The following is a 25,393-nucleotide window of genomic DNA, read 5'->3' as shown; positions in this document are numbered from 1 at the left end:
AAGTGCTAGAAGGCCTGGTGTGTGTGAATGAATTAAGGGAGTGTCCAGACAATTTTGGATATAGTTTAGGAATAAAATAAACACAAGTTAGGAAGGAATGGGAGAAAGAAAAGGAAGACCAGGAGAGTGGTTGCTTCTTGGAAACTAGCAATGATGGGAATGCAAGCTGGTGCAGCCACTCTGAAAAACAGCATGGAGGTTCCTCAAAAGGTTGAAAATAGCGGGCGCCTGGGTTGCTCAGTGGGTTAAGCCGCTGCCTTCGGCTCAGGTCATGATCTCAGAGTCCTGGGATCGAGTCCCGCATCGGGCTCTCTGCTCAGCGGAGAGCCTGCTTCCCTCTCTCTCTCTCTGCCTGCCTCTCCATCTACTTGTGATTTCTCTCTGTCAAATAAATAAATAAAATCTTAAAAAAAAAAAAAAAGGTTGAAAATAGAGCTACCCTATGACCCAACAATGGCACTACTGGGTATTTACCCTAAAGATACAAATGTAGTGATCCCAAGCACGTGCACCTGAATGTTTATATCAGCAATGTTCACAATAGCCAAACTGTGGAAAGAACCTAGATGTCCATCAACAGATGAATGGATAAAGAAAATGTGGTATATATGGGCACCTGGATGGCTCAGTGGGTTAAGCCTCTGCCTTCAGCTCAGGTCATGATCCCAGGGTCCTGGGATCGAGTCCCGCATGGGGCTCTCTCTGCTTAACAGGGAGCCTGCTTCCCCCCACCTCTCTGTCTGCCTCTCTGTCTACTTGTGATTTCTCTCTGTCAAATAAATAAATAAAATCATGAAAGAAAATGTGGTAAATATACACACAGTCGCATATTAAGCAGCCATCCAAAAAAAGAAGAAGAAGAAGAAGAAGAAGAAGAAATCTTGCATGGATGGAAAATAAGTCAGTCAGAAAAGGACAATTACCATATGATCTCACTCATATGTGGAATTTAAGAAACAAGGGAGAGGGTCATAGGGGAAGAGAGGAAAAAATGAAACAAGATGAAACCAGAGAGGGAGACAAACCATAAGAGAGTCTTAATCTTAGGAAACAAACTGAGAGTGTCTGGAGGGGAGGGGAGGAGGGGGATGGGGAAACTGGGTGATGGACACTGGGGAGGGCATATGTTGCAATGAGCACCGGGTATTATATAAGACTGATGAATCACAGACCTGTACCCCCTGAAACAAATAACAGATTATATGTTAATTTAAAAAATAAAAAATAAACAAACAAAAAAAGAAACTAGCAATGATTACAGGAGTCATAGACCTGTTGTTTGTAATAAGCCTAGTAGAAAAATGGAAGGTTTATCTTCATGTGTATCTTTATTAGAAATGAAGGTTAAACATAAAGGACAAATACTGTCTCTCTGCTCCTTGTCACCGCTTAGGAGAAATCCAAAGAGCCACAATTGCTAGTTTGATGGCACCGAAATGCAGAGTGAAGGCCAGCCTTGAAGCCTAACCATAGGAAACGTGGATGGAGGTTGGGGGTTCAAATTACAACAACTTTATAGGAGAGGCAGGTTATAGATTTTAACAAGAAGAAACCAGTTCTAAAAATTACACCTGTGTAATCAGTCCAACACTTTAAATGCTATTTCCACTCTACCTGTTTTGTGCACAAACACGTTACTATCCAATGATTGGCTTCTCTGCCAAATGCCCCTTCCAGTCCAGCAACGAAGCCATTCCCCATCTGAAGCTCTGCCACTCAGGAGGGAAGTTGCACTAATCTCAGAGACCTAGAGCTGAAGACTGTGGTATGATGGAGGTCACATGTGGCCGTTCCCTCATTGAAAAGGGTGGATCTGATAGCTAAGAGGGAGAGAACTGGACTGTAGGCAGAGGCTTGAAGGTTTAGACGTGGCTTAAAATATCATTTCCTGATCATCTCTGAAGACAAAGAAATCACAATGGGAAAGATCAAAAATCTTATCTCCAAACTTAAACCTCCTACAACAAGTTTACAAGACAGAGGAGGAATCCTATTTTCCACAAATACTATTTTCCAACTTTAAAGGGTGCATACAAAGGGAGCCTTTTCTCCAAAAAAAGGGGTAGGGTACCAACAACCGTGACTCAACAGCTCCCAAAAGAGAAATAAAGCTGAAAAATAGTTGCCAGCTCCTCCAGTAAAGAAGGAAATGCAAAATGAAGTGACATTTTGTTGATTTTGCTGAATTAAGTTAGCTAAGTTTTATTTCTGATGAACATTCTGAAGCTGGTGACGCCTTAGGGTGTAAGCTCTGATGAGGGGTGTAAGCATACCCTGCTGGGAATTATATGGAAGCATGAATGAAACTATTACATTTCTTCTTGTGTTTTAGAATTCTCTCCTAAAGACATAATCTTTTTTTTTTTTTTTTAAGATTTTATTTATGTGAGAGAGAGCAAGCCCTGGGGGAGAGGGGCAGAGGGAGAGGGAGAAGCAAACTCCCCACTGAGCAGAGAGCCCAACATGGGGCTCCATCCAAGGACCCTGGGATCGTGACCTGAGCCAAAGGCAGAGGCTTAACCGACTGAGCTACCCAGGTGCCCAAGACATAATCTTTTTTAAGTAAAAAGCTTTATCTGCCATCTCGTTCACCATATCATTACATACAATAGCAAAAAAGTGTAAATATCTTACCAACTCAACATTTACTGTATGTCCACTCTTGGAATGTGATACAAACTTAAAATGATATATTAAAAGAGATTCTAATTACGTGTGTTAAAAAGAAAACCACAGACCTAAAATATCATCACTTAGGTTAAGGCCCCAAGTCAGTCAATCAGGACTTCTTTTTTTTTTTAAGATTTTATTTATTTATTTGACACAGAGAGAGAGATTACAAGTAGGCAGAGAGGCCAGCAGGGAGGGAGGGAGAAGCAGGCTCTTTGCTGAGCAGAGAGCCCAATGCGGGACTCCATCCCAGGACTCTGAGATCATGACCTGAGCTGAAGGCAGCGCTCAAACTACTGAGCCACCCAGGTGCCCCAGAAAACTCTAGCTTTCTAATCACTCCTACAGGTTTAGGAAGTCCTTAAGATCACCCTTAGTTTTAGTCATTTGCTTAGTCAGATTCACAAAACCCACCATGAGTGTTATACTAACCAGTACATTTATTACAGCAAGAGGCCATGGATGAAAACCACGAACAGGAGGTCAGTGTGAGGAAGAACCAGGCAGGGAGAATTCAGTGAGCCTTTCCCAGTCGAATTGTGTAAACAGTGCTTATCTCTCCCTGCAATGACGTTTACCAACCAGGGAGGTTCCCCCGAGCCTCAGGGTTTGGAGTTTTTACTCGGGTTGTTCACAAGACACAGATAATCGCCCTCCGCGCTCACGCTTGGTCTCCAGCCCCTCCAGAGGTCAAGGTGATACTAGATGGCCCCAGAATCACATCATAAATGACATTGTTATCCTGGGCTCTGTGGCTTGGCACAAGAGCTATGCAAAGATAGGACTTTCAGGCAGAATACTGGAAGGGTTTAAAGGTTGCCTCCCAGGAGCCAGAAGCAGAGGGCTTTCTTCAGGCAAGCTTAGTTCTTTACTGCACATACACCAGCCTAGAAACCCCTTTCTTTTATCAGATCTCACTGCAACCACAGATCTCCTATAAAAGTTGACCCAAGCCTGATAATCTGTTCCCCACTCTCTAGCCAAAATATAAACCTGCCTGTATCACCACCCTGCCCTTGTCAGGTTACACTTCCCATGGGAAGTCTTCTTGGACATTCCTGGATATTCAATTCTCCATGCTTATACTTGGAGGTGGTGACACTTAACCCAGGTGGCATTTCCCATTTCTTTGTATATTGTCACAATGTACCTCATAGTAGGTCCACACTAAACAGGTGTTGAATGTCTTTGTAGTTTAAACTGCTGCATTCCAGGGATGTGTTTTTAAGGCATTTAATGTTGGGTTAACTTAGTGTCTTTGACCTTCAGTCTGCTTATCAGAAAGTGGCAGGTTACGGTGAGGACTAACGTAGATGCTAGATAAGAAGGAGGCCCTTGCTAGCTCTAATCATCTCCCTATGGCCCCACCCCACACTACCTGTAAAGAACAGTGAGAGCCACATTTCTCACATTGGTCTTCAGAAAAGAATCTTCTGGGAAGCTTTGTCAAAAACAGAACCTTCCTTGCAGTTGGGAATAGATACTGATAACTACCTTGGAAACCTTTTTGGTGTAACCTGGTAAGTTGAATGTGGACATACCCTATGACTCAGCAAGTCTACTCCCAGGTGTTCAGCCAATGGAAACGGGTACTCATGTCTACCAAAATACACATACAAGAATTGTTGCAGTAATATTATTAATTTTTTTGGTAATAGTACTTTTTTAGATTTATTTATTTTATTTTTAGAGAGGGGCAGGGAGTGGCAGAGGGAGAGGGAGAAAAAATCCAAGCCGAGTATAGAGCCTAACATGGGACTCAATCCCAAGACCTTGAGATCATGACCTGAGCTGAAACCAAGAGTCAGGTGCTTCACCGATGGAGACACCAGGTGCCCCTGTAGTAATATTACTCTTAATTGACAAGCAGAGAAACAACCCAAATGTGTGTCCAGATAATGCACTACCGTTCAGCAAGAAAAGTGAACTGCTAAACACAAATTCTATAAGAATTTCCCACGCATAATGAACATAGAAGCAAGAACATAATGCGTAAATTTTCATTGAATAAAGGTCAAAATATGCTAAATTAATCTGTAGTGTGAGAAGTTAGAACAGTTGGGTTTCTTTGGGAAGGAGTGTAGGGGTAATGATTGAGAATCATGATTGAGAATAGCCATGAGGGGGATTCTAGGGTCCAGAAATGGTAATTTTTAATAGGGGAATGGTTACAAGGAGAATGTTGTCTTTATGATACTTAATCAAATGGGTGACTGGGTGGTTCAGTTCATTGGCTGCCTTGCTGCCTTTGGCTCAGGTCATGATCCTGGTGCCCTGGGATTGAGCCCCACGTTGGGCTCCCTCATCAGTGGGCAGTCTGCCTCTCCTCTCCCTCTGCCTCTCCCCCCACTCATGGGCACACACTCTCTCTCTCTCTCAAATAAAATCTTTAAAAAGTTATGACTGCTTTTTTTAAATACCTGTTTAATTTAGTAAAAAGGAAAAATAAACATCACCTTTAAAAGGAGAGAGTATCACTCATTTATTCCTTTTCTTGATGTAATACTGGAATATACTTTCAAATGTAGAGTCACAGAAAAAAATGTCATCAGTATCTAGATCCATAGGTGTTTTTGTTGTTGTTGTTGTTTGTTTCTTTAAGATTTATGTACTTATTTGGCAGAGAGAGACACACACAGAGAAACACAAGCAGGGGGAGCGGGAGAGGGAGAAGCAGCCTTCCTGCTGAGCAAGGAGTCCATCCCAGGACCCTGGGATCATGGCCTGAGCCAAAGGCAGCAGTTTAACCGACTGAGTCACCCAAGTGCCCTCCATAGGTGTTTTGATACAGTTTAGAGAAAGGCAGTTTCTCTGAGAACAGGGAGAAGAGGCAATGTAACCAGATGAAGGGAGAGCAAATTGGTTCAACAACTTTGTAAGTTTTGTTTTAGGGGCCCTTAGGTGGCTCAGTCAGCAAACATCTGACTCTTGATTTCAGCTCAGGTCATGATCTCACCGTCATGAGACTGAGCCCAAAGTAAGGCTCCAGGCTCACCCCAGAGTCGGCTTGGGAGTTTCTCCCTCCTTCTCCCTCTGCCCTTCCCTCCACATTCTCTCTTTCTCTAAAATAAATAAATAAATCTGGAAAAAGAACAGTTTTGTTTTAAAACTTGGCAATGCCAAGTAAATCTGAGCATTTGGGCACTTAGCAACCATCAGAGTTTGAAGCCGAAAAATGACATGATTTGATAAGCTTTTTGCAAAAGATCATTCTTGTAGCATGTGGGACAGATGGTAAGAATGCAGAAATGGAAGTGAGGAGACCAACGGGAAGGTCTTGCAGTATTTTAAGCAAGAAATTAGGTGGCTTGTACCGAAGATATAACAGTGGAAATGGTGTGTTTGTGTCCCGAATAATAATAGATGTGTTCTCTGAGCTTTAATTTGTTTCAATGGTGTATCTATTCTTAGGTCAATAATAAGACTTTATAAGTTGATATGAACTACAGGAAGTCTACCATCTGTCCCTGGTCTTTTTTGTTTAGAATTCTCTTGATGTTTCTTAGACAATTCCTCTCCCACAGAGACTGTAGTATCAGTTCATCGGAGTTCTTGGAAACTTTTGATTAGAAGCACATCAAATTTAAACATTCACTTGGGACTTCTGACCCTCTCGAGCGCAAGACTGCCATTTGTGGTGACCATGGCTAAGAGTGAACTCATTCTTTGTTTCTCCTTTAGGACAAGGACCTTTTGGCACTTCGGTGCAGCCACCATTCAACTCAAATTCCACCGCACAATTGTCTCAATGGCCACCGTGGCTTCTGAAGATTAGGCTGGCTTGGGGACACCTGGGTTGCTCAGTCCATGAAGTGTCTATCTTCAGCTCAGGTCATGATCTCAGGATCCTGGGATCGAGTCTTGCCTTGGGCTCCCTGCTCAGTGGGAAGCCTGCTTCTCCCTCTGCCTGCCACTCCCCACTGCTTGTGCTCTCTCTCTTTCTCTCTCTTTCCCTGACAAATAAACAAAATCTTCAAATTAAAAAAAGAAAAAAAGATCAGGCTGACTTGAAACCTAAGCAGCTGTCTCATGGGCCTCCTCATCTGATCAATTCAAGCTCTTTCAACATACTCTTGGAGTTCCTTCAAGCACATGTACATCTATATCTCTACCTATACCTACGTCTGTACCATTACCAACACCTGTACCTCATCAAACATGTATCTATATCCATCTCTCTTGGGATTTCTGGATGTAAAGGACAGTACACTTAAATGATACGTAACACCCCAACAATATCCACAGGGCCCCTGGAGATGCCAAACAACCCACTGGGAAGTGTCAATACAGATATTCAGGGTCTTATCCTTGGGTAATAAAAATACTGTTGTGTCTGTGCTCTCTTATTTAACGTAATCCTCATGTCAACTCCTGTGAGTTAAATGCTAGTTTGCCTCATACCTTAGAGCTTAGAAAACTGAAGTACAGAATGGGAAAGGTTCCAGAGTTATATTGCCAATAAGTGGTAGAGACAACCTGGTGCCAGAATCCAGATCCTGAACCTCTGAGCTGTATCACCTATTACAAAGTGCTTCCGAAATGGGCTTGATCTGTTTCATTTTACTCTCTTCAGGTAACCTTCTCCAGCACCTCTCAATCCCCAAAGTCGTGTTGGCTTCACTCAAATTTATCCTTGGAATTGTGCTTTTAGTCTACTCTCAGAATCACCTTAAAAATGAGTTTGTTGCAGCCATTATGGAAAACAGTACGGACATTCCTCAAAAACTAAAACCAAAACTATTGCATGGCCTGAAAACCCCACTTCTGGGTATTTATTTTTAAACATTTACATCAGGATCTCAAGGAGATAGTAGCATTCCTATGTTCATTACAGGATTGTTCGTAGTAGTACCTAAGATGTGGAAATAACTATCAGTGGATGGGTGGGTACAGAAAACGTGTACACACAGTGGAATATTATTGGACCTTTAAAAAGGGGGGAGGATTCTGCCATATTTGACAACAGGATGAACCTTGAGGACATCAGACTAAGTGAAATAAACCAGTCGCAAAAGGACAAGTCCTATGTGATTCCCTATATAAGAAGTATCTAAAATAGGCAAACTCATAAAGGCGGAGAGTAGAATGGTGGCTGCTGGGGCTGGGAGGCGGGAGAAATGTGCAGTTGCTCCTCAGTGAATGTAAAGCTTCAGCTATGCAAAATGAGTAAGTCCTAGAGATCTGCTGTACAATGTCATAGCTATCAAAACAGTATTGTGCACCCAACAATTGGTTAAGGAGATAGACCTTATATCCAGTGTTCTTAGTACATTAAAGTAAAACTGTCATTTGTTCTGATCTCAAATTTTAAGACTTCTGCCTTTTTACAAAATTAAACCTACTCTTAACATACAGTCCAGCAAGCATGCTCTTTGGTATTTTACCCAAAGGAGTTGAAACTGATGTCCACACAAAAACCTGTACACACATGTTTACAGCAGCTTTATTCACAGTTGCTAATACTTGGAAGTAACCAAGATATCCTTCAGTGGGTGCAGAGGTAAATAAACTGTGAAATATCTGGAAAATGGAATATTATTCAGTGCTGAGAAGAAGTGAGCTATCGAGCTATGAAAAGACAGAGGAGGGCTTCCTGGGTGTCTCAGTGGGTTAAGTCTCTGCCTTCGGCTCAGGTCATGATCTCAGGGTCCTAGGATCAAGCCCACATCGGGCTCTCTACTGTGCTTCCTCCTCTCTCTCTCTCTGCCTGCCTCTCTGCCTACTTGTGATCTCTGTCTGTCAAATAAATAAATAAAGTCTTGGGGAAAAAAAAAAGACAAGACAGGGAAGAAGCTTAAATGCATATTACTAAGTGAAGGCGGTCATTCTGAGAAGGCCACATACTGTATGATTCCAAGTATGGGACATTCTAGAAAATGCTGCATATATATATATAACATATATATATATTACATATAAATATATGCAGCATTTTCTAGAATGTCCATATTATATATATAATATATATAAAACCAATTGTATTATATATACTATATATATAATACCAATTATATTATATATATTATATATAATACCAATTATATTATATATTATATATATATAATACCGATATTTTATATATATATAAAATACCAATGCTGTATATAAGTAAGACCAGTGGGGCGCCCGGGTGGGTCAGTCAGTTGAGCATCTGACTTTTGATTTCGACTCAGGCTGTGATCTCAGGGTTGCGAGATCAAGCCCTGCATAGGGTTCCAAGCTCAGCGAGGCGTCTGCTCAAGATTCCTTCCCTTTCCCTCTCCCTATGCCCCTCCCTCTGCTCTCTCTTTCTGTCTCTGAATTGAATAAGTAAATCTTTTTAAAAATCTAAAATAAATAACTGAAGACCAGTAAGTAAAAATCAGGGGCCAATATAAAATAAATTTAAATAAATTTCTATGCAGTATACAGTTGACTCTTGAACAGCATGAATTTGAACTCATGCATCCATTTATACATGGATTTTGTTTCTTTTTTTGGATTTAAGTATAGTTGACACATTAATTTCAGGGGTACCGCACAGCGATTTGACAAGTCTATACATTGCGCTATACTCACATATGAATTTTTTTTCAATAAATACAGTAAGGTACTCTAAATGTATTTTCTCTTCCTTATGATTTTCTTAACATTTTCTCTAGTTTACTTTATTATAAGAATATGGTATATAATACATATAATTTACAAAATCTGCATTAATCTACTGTTTATGTTATCAGAAAGGCTTCTGGTCAACAGTAGTCTATTAGTAGTTAAGTTTTAAGGGAGGCAAAAGTTATACATGGATTTTCAACTGCTCGGGGGTCAGTGCCCCTATCCATATATTTGTCAAGGGTCAACTGTATGCAGATAAGATGTATGTATCAGTGAACACACACACAAAGCAGTACTTAATATTTTACAAGAATATATCCATACTTAAGGAAAAATGACACGCATCAAGTGGGTCCTCAGTGGGGGTGTGAAGAATAAGAGTGAGGATAGAGAAAGAGAAGAGAAATTTAAAAACAAACAAACAAAAAACTAAGAGGGGCACCTGGGTGGCTCAGTCAAACACCTGCCTTTGGCTCAGGTCATGATCCCCAAGTCTCAGGATCGAGCCCCACATCTCATCGGACTCCCTGCTCACGGGGATTCTGCTTCTCCCTCTGCTCCTCATCCCTCTCTCTCAAATAAATAAATAAAATCTAAAATTTTTTAAAAGCCCAAAAAAAAACAACAAGAGTGTGGCCTTGCATGAAATGATGATAATATAGTCTGAACTAAAGAGTAAGATTAAATTAGCTGCCTCCAGGTTTCCAATCAAGTTACCATTGTAAGTGCATTACGTGTAGCTCTTTCATTTTAAACACTCCTATAAGATGTCATGTGCCATAACTTAAACAGTCTGTTATTTTTTTAAAGACTTTATTTTTAAGTAATTTCTATACCCAGCATGGGACTCAAACTCAACCCTGAGATCAAGAGTTCCATGCTCCACAGACAGAGCCAGCCAGGAGCCTCTAACTAGTCTGTTATTAATGGCAACTTCTGCAATCCTCTCTGTAGCATTTCTATAAATCTTAGAAATTGAATTACTGAGTCAAACGTCCTGAGAATTTCCGCTGAGGAATATTGACAATCTCTGTATATTAAGTCCGTCATGTTGCATGTAACCACAGTAAACCGTTAAGGGCAAGTACATTTTACCTCTGTTTTTAAAAAGCATAAAGAAGAAAGTCTGAACCCCTAGCATTTCTACTGACTGTATGATTTTTCTCACAGTTCTCGTCAATTGGATTTTTAGGTTCTGTTTAATTTTTGTTAATCTGATGGAAGAAATGTGCATTTGAATTAGCTGTTTTCCATGTTTGCCACTAAGTGTCAGTATCTGTCCACGCATTACTTTGTACTACCTAGGGGATTGTGCAGAGAGTACTCTTTTTATATCTTGAACTTCTTTCCCTAGGTATCATCCCTTCTTAGTACTATTTAAGACATCTTTATGCTGATGGCTCAAAATTTTTCTGTAGATTGTCCCGTTTCTGGACCATCGTTCTGTATGCAACATCTAATGGAACCATCCACCTGGATTTCAAATGCGTCTCCAGATGCACAGGTCCACAACAGAAATCCCAGCACATGCTACAGTATGGATGAATCTCAAGGATGTCGGGCCAAAACAAAGGAAGTCAGTTACAGACAACAAATATTTTATGGTTCCACTTAAATGGAATATAGAGTCAAAATCATAGAAACAGAAGGTAGAAAGGTGGTTACCAAGGGCTAAGGGAAGGAGGGTTGGGAATTAGTGTTTAACAGATGTAGAATTTCAATATTGCAAAGTGAAAAAAATTACTAGAGACCTGTTGCACAGCTATGTGAATATATTTAATACTACTGAACTGTACATTTTAAAATGTTTACAATGATAAATTTAATGTTATGGTTTTTTACCATAATAAAAATAAATTTTAAAAATTAAAAAATGTAAATACAGCCTGAAGTCATTTCTTAAATACAAAAGTCATGTACTATTTGAAAAGATCTAACAGAATTACAATATTAATTTGGGGTATAATCTTAAATATAAAATTGCCAATTTAGTTGCCAATACCATAAAAAATTCCAAAATGAAAAATCCCAATCACTGTATGAACAATATAAAAGGTGCTGTGGGAATGCAAAGGAGGGATTCTGTGCCTTTGGATGAATTACTCATACTAGCGCTCATTTTCCCATTACACAGTGATGTGATCTTTAAATGGGAAGTAATCATCACGATCTCTCAGATGTGAAGAGGAAATTCAATTAGATGTTTAGATGAACTTCACACAGTGCATATCACGTGGTTAATAATTACACAAATGAAAGCTATTCTTTTTTTTTTTTTTAAGATTTTATTTATTTATTTGACAGAGAGAGAGAAAGATCACAAGCAGGCAGGGAGATAGGCAGAGAGAGAGGGGGAAGCAGTCTCTCCACTGAGCAAAGAGCCTGATGCAGGGCTTGATCTCAGGACCCTGAGATAATGACCTGGGCAGACTTTTAACAACTGAGCCACCCAGTCACTCCAAGAGCTATTCTTGAGGAACAAACCAGAGGACCGAATATACTGTGGGAAACACTATTCTTTAAGAATGGAGAGTTTACCGTCGCCTGGGTGGTTCAGTGGGTTAAGTCTCTGTCTTCGGCTAAGCTCATGATCTCAGGGTCCTGGGATTGAGGCGGGGAGCCTGCTTTCTCTCTCTCTCTCTCTCTCTGCCTGACTCTCTGCCTACTTGTGATCTGTCTGTCAAATAAATGAATAAAAAAAAAAAAAATCTTAAAAAAAAAAAAAAAGGAATGGAGAGCTCACAGGTTCTTCAAGAAATGCCCATCTTAGTTTTAGTATTTCCCATTCAGACTTCCTTAAATTGGAGAACATTTTTTTTTTATTTTTTAAGATTTTTATAATTTATTCAACAGAGAGAAAGAGCACAAGAAGGGGAAGGGGGTAAGCGGGCTCCCCTCTGAGCAAGGAGCCCAATGCAGGGCTCGATCCCAGGACTCCGGGATAATGACCTGAACTGAAGGCAGACACTTAAACAACTGAGCCACCCAAGTGGCTCCCCTTGGCAACATGTTTTAAAGTAGCATCAGTATATATGGTGATATAGGACAAAAATAAATGACAAGTAGTCAATTGTAAACTAGAACACATAGGTTACTCTTGTTTGGAGGTAAACAAAGGGTGGAAAAATGTGGTGTGGATGAGATTACCAAGGATATTACAGAAATGCCAGAGTCACCGAGGAGACTTATTGAAACTCAATGCCCAAGCCTTTCAAAGCAAAATCCTGATACAGTCCACCCAGGGAAGCCTGCTCCTACAGCTGCTTTGGCACCACCCGGGCATCAGCCCCTCCCCCACCTTCCCAACACCCCCTCCAAAGCCCCCAGCTCCAGAAGGAGCAGGGGAAGGAGAGATGCTGCTCCTGGAAGCTAATCTCCTAGGTGGGAGGATAGAATGAGCTTGTGAATCCAGAAGACAGGCAAGGACTCATTCTGGAACACCTTCTTTAAAGGGCAGAAGCAATTAAAAGCTACCTGAGAAAGAAATTAAAACTGCCTGAGAAAGAACAAGCTGAAGTTAGTCACCCAGCCCGGCATCTGCGCGCTTGAGAAAGACAAGATGCATTCTCTTCAAAGTATTCCAGGGATCCAGCAATCAGACCTCTGATTAAATTAGAGGAGTTTCACTGGAGAAGTAGTAGGAAGTGGCAACAGGGGACAGTGAGTCAAATCTTCCCCACCCCTCATGCCCCGCCCCCACCCCAGTGCGGAAGATGCAGAGAGGAAGATGGGAAACATTATCAGGGGCCTGTCATTCCCTGATGCTGATTGCATCTGGAGTCTGTCCAATAGGATAAAGGAAAGGAAACTCCCTATAGGATTATGAGTATAAAGGGAGCCAGATTCAGAGCTCATGGTAAACAGAGAGATTGTGCTGTGTGGCGCTCCAAGCATGGACAAGATGCGACTGATTGGCAGGAAGAGGAGGAGCTCTCAGGGCTGTGGTGTGAGCCTGATGTGAAGTTCATCCCCAGGACCCTAAGATCATGACCCGAGGGGAAGGCAGATGCTTAACTGACTAGATTTAACTGTCCTGTGTCAGATGTTTTCATAATTATTGGCATTTAGGGATAGAAGAAAAGGTTGAGCTCTTCTTTAACGTGGTTGTGGGTCATGTGTCTCAGTCTAGACCTAACTGCAGGTCTTAGAATGAGTTGTGTGTCTAGATTCTGGCATGAGCTGTGACCTGTGTAGTTTCAGGGGAAAGTCTCTAACCCATGACTAATTGGTTGAATGTCTCACTAGACATTGGCTCCTGCTCTGTAGAACACTCAGGGTAAAGACTCTCTGTGAAATTCCTGGATGCTGAGTAGTCCCATGTGTGGGGCAAGGGCAGTCACTGTGTAAGTAACCATCATTATATGAAGATTTTAATTACTGAGCTCCATGCTCCTCAAGCAGATAGCTCACTAAGACTCTATAAAACATTTACACTGCTTCTGCTACTGCTGCCTATGTCTTTGTCAAAACAAAGATTCAAATCAAGGTTACAAGGCAAAACACCCAAGGCACTCCTATGGTACACTGGCAGCACACTAGACTTAGCACAAGCTGGGCTGGGGAGCAGAGGGAGAGGAAGCAGCAGACTTCCCTCTGAGAGAACCGAACTTGGGGCTCTATCCCATCCCAGGACCCTGAGATCAGGATGGGAGCTAAAGGCAAATGCTTAACCAACTGAGTCACCTAGGCACCTCAGTAAATAAAATGTCTTAAAAAAATAAACAAAAGATCCTTCATAATGCTTTCTTCCAAACTCAGGTGTAACTAATTCATGCAGAACACATATTAAAATAGTATTTGATTCAAGGGCACCTGAGTGGCTCCATTGTTAAGTGTCTGCCTTCAGCTCAGGTCATGATCTCAGGGTCCTGGGATCGAGCCCCGCTTGGGGCTCCCTGCTCAGCAGGAAGCCTGCTTCTCCCTCTGTGCCTCCCCCTGCTTGTGTTCCCTCTCTGTGCCTCACTCTGTCAAATAAAATCTTTAAAATATTTTTTAAAAATTGTATTTGATTCAATATTTTAATATTTAAAAAATTAAATATTACAGATAATTTTAAACTACCCCAAAACCATTCATCTATCTCATTCCTTTATGCACCGGAATGTGGTACCTTTCAATCTACTATTAAAAATAATTACTATGAAGGCCCCCTGGTGGCTCAGTCATGAAGCGTCTGCCTTCAACTCAGGTCATGATCCTAGGATCCTGGGATGGAGCCCTGTCAGGAGGATCCTTGCTCAGTGGAAGCCTGCTTCTCCCTCTCTCACTCCCCCTGCTTGTATTCCCTCTCTGTCAAATAAATAAAAATCTTTTAAAAAAATTAATATGAAACCGTTTAAAAGATATACAGAAGCAGGAAGAACAAAATTCTTAAAACAGCTTGTTTCCATTAACCCTCATTCAACATTTACTGAGTTTGTTAATTTCTGTTCAATTTTCCCCTTTTGGTTGTGTTAGGTCTGTTATTAAACAAAACTAGACTGAGACAAAGTGAAAGTTATTTAAAGTTTTATTTTACGAAAAGTATTAAAAGTTAGACTGATCCGGTTAGCGGACCGAGACTGAAACGAAGTGAAAGTTATGCAAAGCTCTATTCTGTGCTAAATTTGAAGTCGGGCTGACCGGCCAGGGCTGCCTCCAAAGAGGGACCACCCCCAGCTTACAGGCTCAAGAATTGACTGACCGGTCAGGGGCACCTCTGAAGAGAGCGACCCCGCCCAGCCTCACAGACTAACTTTTATAGAGCAAAAGCCTGGTCACACATAGGTGGCCAATGAGATTGTAACATACACAGAAAGTTGCATAGTCATGTTAGGCCACATGCAGGTGGCCAATTGAATTGTAATTGGTCCTATAGTAGCTGTTTGAACTAGCCTATCACTGGCCAGAACTGGCGCCCAAAAGGCGGAGTTTACATTTGTTGGTGGTTAAGGAGACAGTATGTGTGTTTTACTGATTGGATGTCTCCACCTGGCCTGATTAATCCTTGCATTCTGCACTCTGTTATCACGAACTGGCCCACCTGGCCTTGTATTCTGGGCTCTGTTATTAGGAACTGGCTGACCACATTCTGCTGGTTTCCCAGACTTGCTTTTAAGTAAGTTTCTTGGCGGGCGGGTGGGGGGGGGGGCAGGGAGAAGGGGGCAGGGTCAGTTTAAGTTTTACTGCACAAACAACAAAATGGCTTTTAACCAAGATGGAGTCGCTCTGGCTAAATAGGCCCTTACAGTTGCTGTCATTTCATACACACACACATAAGCACCTACTACTAAAAGTATGGACACTGGGGTGCTTGGGTGGCTCAGTCAGGTAAGTGTCTAATTTCAGCTTGGACATGACCTCAGGGTACTGGGATTGAGCCCTGTGACAGGATTCCCACTCATTGGGAAGTCTGCTTCACCCTCTCCCTCTCCATTCCCCCCCCCCCCCACGTATGCTCTCAAATAAAATCTCTAAAATAAATAAATAAAAATATGGACATTAGCCTACCTTTATAATACCTAAGAAAATAACCAATGCTTTAAATATTTAATCCATATTCAAATTTCCCCTAGTGGCTCATAAATGCCTTCTTAAATTTGGTTTGTTCGAATCACGATCCGAAGTTCCAGGTTTCACATTTAATATTTTTGGTTCCATTGCTTCTTGGCCTTTTGTAAGAACAAGTATAGAAATTTTCAGTTCCAACTGGCCTTTTTTTTTTTTTTTTGTATTTATTTCTGAATACTATTTATTGAAGTGACTAGGTCATTCTCCTGGATAATTTCCCCGTAACTATATTGTTTCCTCATAGTGTCATTTAGCTTATTCCTGTGTTTGCAATCAACTACAAGGTAGCTGCAAAGGTTTGCTGAATTCAGATGCAAATTTTTCAGCAAGAACAATTTGTAAGTGATGCAATGTTTTTCAAAAACCATCAAATAGGGGCCCTGGGTGGCTCAGTGGGTTTAGCCTCTGCCTTCGGCTCAGGTCATGATCTCAGGGTCCCCGGATGGAGACCCGCATTGGGCTCTCTGCTCAGCAGGGAGCCTGCTTTCCCCCACCTCTCTGCCAAATAGATAAAATACATATTTTTTAAAAAAAATCAAGTGTATACATAATGTGTAGCTGTCTGCTCTAGTGATGCTATGACTGGTCAGTGGGTTAGGGTGATGACGGTCCAGCAGCCCAATTATACAGGCTGGAACCAGCTCCATAAGGTGACCCTGAAAATGTCTTAAGCATGGAAAGGAAACAAAGGTATTACCTGCAAGAATGTAACTGTCTTTTAGAAGACTCACAAGAATCCAGATAAAATCTTGAGGGTTATTTTTTAATTTTTTTAAAGATTATGTAAATTAGGGAGATTGAGAACTAAGGTATTATCTGCAAAAACATAGTATCTTGCGGCGCCTGGGTGCTTCAGTCAGTTAAGCATCTGCCTTGGCCTCATGTCATGGTCCCAGTGTCCTGGGATCAAGTGCCTCATTGGTGGGGTGGGGCGGTCCCTGCAGAGCAGGGAGCCTGCTTCCCCCTCTCCCTGCTTGTATTCCCTCTATCAAAAAAATTAAATCTTCAAAATAAAAAACCCAAAAGAACGTAATTGTCTTTTAGAAAATTCACAGGTACCCAGGTAAAATATTGGTATTTTTGTTTTACAGATTATTTGAGAGCAATTAAGAGAGCTAGTGCGAGGTGTTGTAAAGTGGGAGCAGGGAGCCTGATAAGTCCCAGGACCCTGACATCATGACCTGAGCCTAAGGCAGACACTTAACCTACTGGGCCACCCAGCCTCCTGAGGGTTATTTATAGCAGCATTATTATGAAATGTGTATGTAATGTGTATCAGTATGTGGGCAACAAAAAAAAAAATAACAATGTTTAAGAAATGAAAATTTTACCTACATTTATTGCAGCATTATTTACAGTAGCCAAGATAGGGAAGCAACCTAGTTGTCCATCAATAAAGGTGGAGCATATATACTACACACAGTGGAATTATTCTGCTATTAAAGAATATGAGATCTTGCCATTTGCAACAACACAGATGGACCTAAAGAACATTATTCTACTTTTATGTGGGATCTAAAAAAACACACACATGAATGGCAGCGGGGGGAAAAAAGGGCAGAAATAGACTCAATGCAGAGAATTGAGCAACAGGGGCAGGGAGATGGGCAAAATGGGTGAAGGGAGAGGGAGATACAGGTTTCCAGTTATGGAATGAGTAAGTCACAGGAATAAAAGGTACAACACAGAGAATATGTCAGTGATATTGGAATAGTGCTGTATGGTGACAAATGACAGCTACACCTGTGATAACACAGCGTAACAGAGACTTATCGAATCACTATGCTGTGTCCCTTAAACTAATGTTAACATTGTTCATCAACACTGTATATTCATCAGTGTATATTCAATAGCAACACTATTTAGTAAAGTTTTATAACTGCATCAAATATTAGATAAAAAATTATTAAATAGCTAGAAATTAAAGTACATATTGTGAAGAAAATCAAATATTCAAGGGACGGTATTGAGGAATACCTTTATAAATGCAGGACACCATAGGTATGCATGACAACACACAATATAGCAAAGATGCCAATTAAAATTATGGCTTCAGGGTGATCCCAATAAAATCCTCATGTTATTTTAATGGCATTAAGATAAGCTGAAGAACAAAACACCAAGAAGAATCAAGACATTCCAGAGAGAAGGAACAAACATTTTACCTGACATCAACATAGTAATTATTAAAGAATGTCTTAGTAATTATGAAACTGTTGTACAAGGATAGGCTAACAGACTCACAAAACAGAAGAGAGAATCCAGACACAGAGTCAGACACATGGAAACTGGCTGTGGGATAAACCTCCCATGCAGATCAGTAAGAATTTTTCAATAAATGGTTTGGGGACAACTGGTTATCCAGATGGACACTGGACTCCATTTAGTGCTATACATAAAATTCAGTTCATTTAAATATAGAAACCTAAACTATAAAAACATTTCAAAGCCAACACAGGAGAGACTCTAGTATCCACTTGTGAAAATGACTCAAAGGCTCCAAGTCTCATAAAACAAAGGAAAAGACAGAGATTTTAAAACTGCAATACTATACACACAATACACAAGTTTTTTTTAAATAAATCATTTGTATTTAACATGAAAAAATTATTCACAAACTGTCAACCATGGCTCAACAAAAAAACAAAAGAGTGATGTTTTTGTTGTTAAATATACAATATTTTAGCAGAAAGGTTATTGAAATGATAGACATCAGAGAAGTTTGATAAAATGTTGGGAATATTTTAAACAGACTGGAGATTAACGTTGATCAAAAGCAACTAAAAATGGTTGGCAAGTCAATATAAATGAGACTTCTTTATAGCAAAAGCAAACCATTGGCAAAAGGTTAAAAGCAATTTCAACAATGGAAAATACTAGCAACAAAGTTCACTCCCATATATATGTATGATGTATACAAACATTATGGAAGTGCATTTGTGTTTATGTATTTATGTATTGTGTGTGTACATACAGGTTAGGTGAGCATACAGATTACATATGTATAATAGTAGATAAACAGATCTGACATAAATATGAAAGTATCACTAAAGGGAGTAATTGAAACAAAAATAAACTTGAAGCTACTCGTATGTGTATTTACTCGATGGCATCAAGTTTATTCAGCTCCTGGAACACACTTTTGAGGCAGGCATGGCAGTAGAAGTAGCCACTGAGACCAGAGATAGGTAACAAGTCATACACACCCTCCCCACCCCCCACCACCCCCCATTCCCCCACCCCCGAGGGCCAGAGAGGAACCTTTATCAGAGAATCCAGAGTCCTGGTGTGGCACAGAAGACGACAGTAATCCAATTAATGGTCTGAGTTTCACCCCCCGCCCCACCAGCCATCCTTCAAGTCTGGCATTCACAGCTGGTGGCAGAGCCCATCCACTTCTCTCCAGCCAGTACCGGCAACTGCACCTGGTCGGAGCCAAATAGCACATGGATTTGGCCACCCGGATGGGCCCCCTCCAATCTGCAGGCTGCCTTGGAGGTCTCCTTTAACTCGTTCTTTCACCTTTGGTATTGTGGTCTTTTCAGGAAGTCCTTGGACTTGTTCCGTACATGTCAGTCTTTTCTGCAACAACTAGGACGTTCTGGGGCTTGGAGATCTTTTCACCCTGAGCCCAGATGCTCATCCATAGTTCCCCAGACACCTTCTCCAGCATTTATCCGTGCTCCAAAGTGACACTGGTGAGGAATCGCAGGGCCAATGAATGTTCCTCTCAAGGGCCACAGAGAAGTCATCCATGGGGAACCAGATGGGAACTTGGGATATGCTGTCTCCGGAGCCTAATGTCATTTCCCAGGTATTGGGTGTTGCAGGGAGGCAGAGTTGGCTGCCTGTATCTGTCTTTCATAACCGATGCAATGACACTTATGTTTCAGATGCTATCAGCTCTAGTATCAGGACCTCGAAGCCCAGGCAGGAGTACAGGGACCACACATCACAGAAAAGCTCCAGGGTGCCATTACATGTAACTTTTAAAAATGCAGTATACTACAATGAACTATACCATATCAAATGGGCAAAGATAACCCTCACATACCATTACTGGAATAACATTGTTAAATTTTTTTTAAAAGATTTTATCAATCAGAGAGAGAAGTCACACGCAGTGGGGAGAAGCAGACTCCCCATAGAGTAGGGAGCCAGATTCCGGGCTCAATCCCAAAACTCCGGGATCACAACCTGACCTAAAGGCAGAGTCTCAACCAAGTGAGCCACCCAGGTGCACCAGAGTACCATGGTAATTCTGCTGAGGGTCAGGGGTTGGCAACTAGAAATGTTATCAGAAAGGTTCAATGTATACAGCAGTAAACCAATTCTTCTTTTAAGAAATGTATGCTATTCAAATTCATAAAAATGCAAGTAGGTGCAGTTTCCAGTAAGGTTTCTAGTTATTTCACCCATAGTTATGAAGAAACATTTATCAGTTTAACATGGAATGTCTGACATGAAGGACAGACTAAATAAATAACCAGGAGGAATCTGGAGGAGTAAACATAGGAAGCAAAGAACGTCAAAAATACTAGCTATAAAATTCTTTTTTTTTTTTAAAGATTTTATTTATTTATTTGACAGAGATCACAAGTAGGCAGAGGGGCAGGCAGAGAGGGAGGGAGAAAGGGGGAGAGAGAGATAGAAAGAGAGGAGGAAGCAGCATCCTGCTGAGCAGAGAGCCCAATGCAGGGCTCGATCCCAGGACCCTGAGATCATGACCTGAGCCAAAGGCAGAGGTTTAACCCACTGAGCCACACAGGCGCCCCTAGCTATAAAATTCTTAAACAAGAATACTAAGAAAGGTTACTACACTGACTATGTTCCAATAAGGGCAAGTAGGCCAGTGTATATAGAAGGGAGAGATTCTCTAACAAGAAAATCTGATGAAGTTACTCTCTCCCTCAAAGTCTCTAAGGACCCATTTACTTCACAGACTAAAATCCTGACATGGCCTATTTGACCCTACAAAGGCTGGTGGTTCTCCCCCTCTCTATAACTCACCTTTCTGACCTCACAAAACTCCCCCTGCACTCACTCCACTCCCAGGCTTCTGTGCTGTCCCTGGTGTGCCAATCCCTTCCCTGTAACATTTGCTGAGCCCTTCTCCCTGCTACCACTGCTTTTCCCTCATCTGAAGTTCTGCTGTGTTCTCTAAAATGCCTACCCTGACCACCCAAGTTCAGGCAGCTAACCCCCACATGCACATGCCCGCACACACACACACACACACTCACAGTACTTTTATCCCCTGGTCACTGATTTACTCTTCCCTGGACCCATAGCGCTTTCTTAGCTTCTAAGTTGCTCAATCAATTTCTTATACTTATTATTTGATTGTTCCTGAGGGAGATTTTGGGAAAATACTGACACTTAAACTGGTGGACTTTAAGGAGATTGTCCTCTTATGTGGGAGAGCCTCATTCAATCTACTGAAAGCACGAACAAAACAGAAGTCTGAACTATCACAAGCCAAGAGGGAGTTCTACTGGGAGATGACCTTCACACTTGAACTGCAGCAGTCAGTCTTCCCTGGATCCCTAGGTTGCTGGTTTTAAAACCTGCCATGCCTGTCTTCACAGATTTCTTGGTCTCCACTACCATTTGAGCCAACCACTTAAGATAAACCCTTCTTTAAAAATGTACATCTTACTGGTTGTTTCTCTTAATAATCCTGACAGAGTATCTCACCACTCAGCAAAATAAATGGATAAAAACTCAGAACACTAAGAGTAAAAAAGGTCTTTAAAACATGCTAAGTGGGGTGCCTGGGTGGCTCAGTTAAGTGTCTGCCTTCCGCTTAGGTCATGATCCCAGGGTCCTGTGATTGAGCCCCACATCAGGGCTCCCTGCTCAGCAGGAAGTATGCTTCTCCCTCTCCCACTGCTTGTGCTCCCTGTTTCTGTCAAATAAAAAAGAAAATCTTAAAAATTAAAATTAAAAAATTAGTAAAACATCCTAAAAAATGGTACCCAAATATCAACAGTAGACTAGTATCAGACTTAGAAAGAATAGTATCTTTTGAAGATTAGGTAGTATGATTTCCAATGTAGCCATGCGTATTTGGCTTAACTGTCACCTCAGTAGATGTCGAGTAAAATAATTTCGAAACATGCAAAATCCCCCCAATTTTAAAGTATCTGGGGTAGGATGACACTCCAAATGAAAAGATAAAACAAGCAGGAAGACGTGGGATTAAACCAATAAGGAACTTAAGAACAGAGGACAATTCCCAAGACAGTGGATAGTAAACAGACAGCTATATATATAGGTAGCTCATTCAGATTGGAATGTGAGACCCAGAACCACGTTCACCAGGAAAAAAACTGTTCAGATTATACACATACATTTGTATGTATAAATGTGTGTAGGGAGGGGCGTCTGGGTAGCTCAATTAATTAAGCCTCTGCTTTTCGGTTCAGGTCATTATCTCAGGGTCCCCACATTGGGCTCTCTGCTCAGCAGGCAGCCTGCTTCCCCCTCTCGCTGCCTGTCCCTCTGCCTATTTGTAATCTCTGTGAAATAATTTTTTTTTTAAAAAGTGTGTAGAGAAAGGGCCTTTAAAAGGCCAAAATCATTAAGTACCTATTCAGCCAACTGTGTCAACTAATAGACATATACAGTGAAGAGGAAATATGGTGTCAAGAATTATGGAAAGAAACCAAAGAATCCACTGAAGGTAGGTATGTATTAAGGGTATCTGTTAAGACAACTTACTCAACTGTAAAGGAATGACTATCATTAAAAGGCAACCTACATACAATTTCAACAGAAAATATTTTCTTGGATTTGGTAAGTAATTTAATTCTCAAATACTCTAAGAACTTCAAAGCACTTGGCCATTGATACCAAAACATCTATAAAACTGGCATTACTACCATGTTTTTATAGTTGTTGAAAATGGGAGAAAAATCTATTCTGGTTTTCAGCAGTAAACCGTGAAGAGTCCAGAATTACTGAGACTAAATTTACTGGCTAAGTTACCCCGAGACATTGAAATGACACGGTTTCCCAGGTACTTCATCGTTCATCATCTGTTACTGAAGAGATTTTAAGAGGTTCAGAATCTACTCCAATATAGAAATAGGGACACACAGCTTCTATAAGAGAATCATTAAAATTATGGAGGAGAGATCTATCATTCATATTGTAAAAGGAAACTTCACCCAACTCGCAGTCCAGAAAAATGCCAATCTTACTGGGTCTTACTATAGGCAGAAGTTGGGTTCTCTTACCACCCAGTATAACATAAATGCTTTCAATGTATCGCCCAATTGCCCAGAATCCACCCTCAACTACAGGCCAAGTCCTCCAATTCCTGGGAAAACGGTCTCGACACACCCCCAAGGTCCATTTAGGTTTGTTTCCCACTTCTACCTCCCAGTAATGCCGGCCAGAATTAAAGCTCCTCGAACCCAGGACAGCAGGGCAGAGATAAAATCTCCTCGGGTTGTAACAAAGGTGTTTTTTTTGGTTTCCATATCGCACACTTTTTCTATCCTCAGACACAATAAGCTGAGGGTGTGCTGTTTCAAGATCAAGCATCACATCTGCTCTAAATGGCTTGATAATTCTGTCCAAGCCAGAATACTGTGGAGGAAGACTAAATCCGTATTTCTTTAACTGGAATACGAAGAGCTCAGGATATGTTAGATTTTGATACCTGTTGTAGATACCCTTAATATGGGTCAGTAATTCCAGTTCTGACTGCACACACCTGCACTCTACCTCCTTGAGCAGATGTTTTAATGTGGAAACGTGACCTGAAAATGTTCTCTGGTTCTCGTTTAGTTTTGTTAGAATGTCCCTCTCTTCATCGTCCATCTGCCTAAGAAGAGCCTCTTGCTGATTCTGTAGAAACTGTCTGATTTGCTCAAATTCGGAAATGATTTCTTCTCTCCTGTCCTCTACCTTCCTTTTCAGGTCCACTATTTTGCTGGTTTGAAGACTTAACACTTTTTCAACTCGTTCCACATTGTCCCTCAAGGGCTCAATGCTATATTCTAGAATTTTCCTGTGAAAGGTGGCAGCTTTCTTAATGGGGTAAATATAGTGTTTCTGGTGTTGAACAGAGAAACTGCACTGTGTACATAAAACCTCTAGGTCCTTCCCACAAAACAGGGTCAGAAACTGATTGTGCTTCTCACACATAGAATACTCCTGCCTTTTCCTCTTGCTCCTTCGGACCTGCAGTCTTTTAGCAATTTCAGTCAGATTACTGAGCTGGCGATTGCTCCTGAAGCTTTTGTTATGAAAGCAAAAACGACAGACAGGACAGGGGAAGGTATCATCTAGATCCTTCCACATCATGTTGATGCAGGAGCGACAGAAGTTGTGCCCGCAGTTTATAGTCACTGGGTCTTTCAAGTAATCCAAACAGATGGGGCAGCTAGACTCCTCTTGGAGGTGCACCAGGCCTGTCACAAATTCCATGGAGCCGACAACAAAAGTGGGGGATAAGAATGCTCCCCTTGGCAAGGCCTGCCTTAAGCTCAAGACCCAGTGAGCAGATATCCTCCTCCAGGCCTCACAGACCTAGGTTTCACTGGTCCAGCACGCCCAGAGCGCAGCCAATGAAGTCTTGCCCCTTAGCTTGAGGGCAAAGATTCCTGCCTGCAGCTCTCTCACAGAGGAAACCTCCTAAATTTAAGATTAATGACTTCCTTCTTCAGGCAAGTAGCAACAGGTCCAAGGAAGCAATCATCCCTGTGGATGAGAAAAGTTTTTAATTTTCAAAAATCTCCTAGACTTGTTAATCATAGTAATTAATTGAGGCAAGAATCATCAGTAACTGTAAAAACTGTTCAGTGAGGTTTCCTGCATAGTAGCATGTTCACAAAATCTCCAAGTATCAGTCTAACAATTGTATTTTATTTACAGAGAGGAAAAATATGTGCCTCTATAATGCAGAGATCTGAAGAATTCCTCATGACCAAGAAAGGACAAACTGATGGCCCGCAATGAGGAAACATCAGAGTAACCCCCCCCCCAAAAAGAAAGAAATTTACCTGTATTTAATCACAAGGAAACAATCACTAAAATCTAAACCACGGGCAAATCGATGGTCTTTAACTCTATGCGATGGCACTGAAAAAAAAAAAAATGGGAGAATTTCTACATTAAGAGATTAAAGAAACTACTAAGAGAAATTTGTAATTTTAGGTATCTAGAGTATAGACAGCAAATAAATTGCTCTAAAGTAGACAGCATGGGAGTGCCCTGGCGGCTCAGTCATTAAAGCCTTTGCTCAGGTCATGATCTCAGTGTCCTGGGATCCACTCCCACATGGGCTCCTTGCTCAGCAGGGAGTCTGCTTCTGCCTCTCGTTCTGCCCCTCCCCTGCATGTGAACTCACTCTGTCCAATGAAATAAATAACTTTTTTTTAAATTAAAAAATAGATAGCATAGAATGGCAAAAATTTGAATATGCACTATTAAATAGTAACACCAAAATTACACTTCCCAGATTTGATAACTGCATCACAGCTACAGAAAATATCTTACATTTAGGAAATATGTGCTAAGTATTTACAGAGGAAGGGGTCATGATCTTTGAATATTACTCTGAAATATT

General features: G+C 41.1%; 1 protein-coding gene across 1 annotated transcript; it reads right to left on the bottom strand.

Moving 5' to 3' along the window:
• Positions 1-22,839: 22,839 nt before the first annotated feature.
• Positions 22,840-24,252, bottom strand: TRIM60 (tripartite motif containing 60). Its single transcript, XM_059393916.1, has one exon. The coding sequence runs from the start codon at positions 24,250-24,252 to the stop codon at positions 22,840-22,842; it is 1,413 nt and encodes a 470-aa protein (XP_059249899.1).
• Positions 24,253-25,393: the final 1,141 nt, after the last annotated feature.

Source organism: Mustela nigripes, chromosome 1 (genome assembly GCF_022355385.1).
Source record: "Mustela nigripes isolate SB6536 chromosome 1, MUSNIG.SB6536, whole genome shotgun sequence".
NCBI classification, from domain to species: Eukaryota; Metazoa; Chordata; class Mammalia; order Carnivora; family Mustelidae; genus Mustela; species Mustela nigripes.
This window is presented reverse-complemented; position numbering and strand designations above follow the sequence as displayed.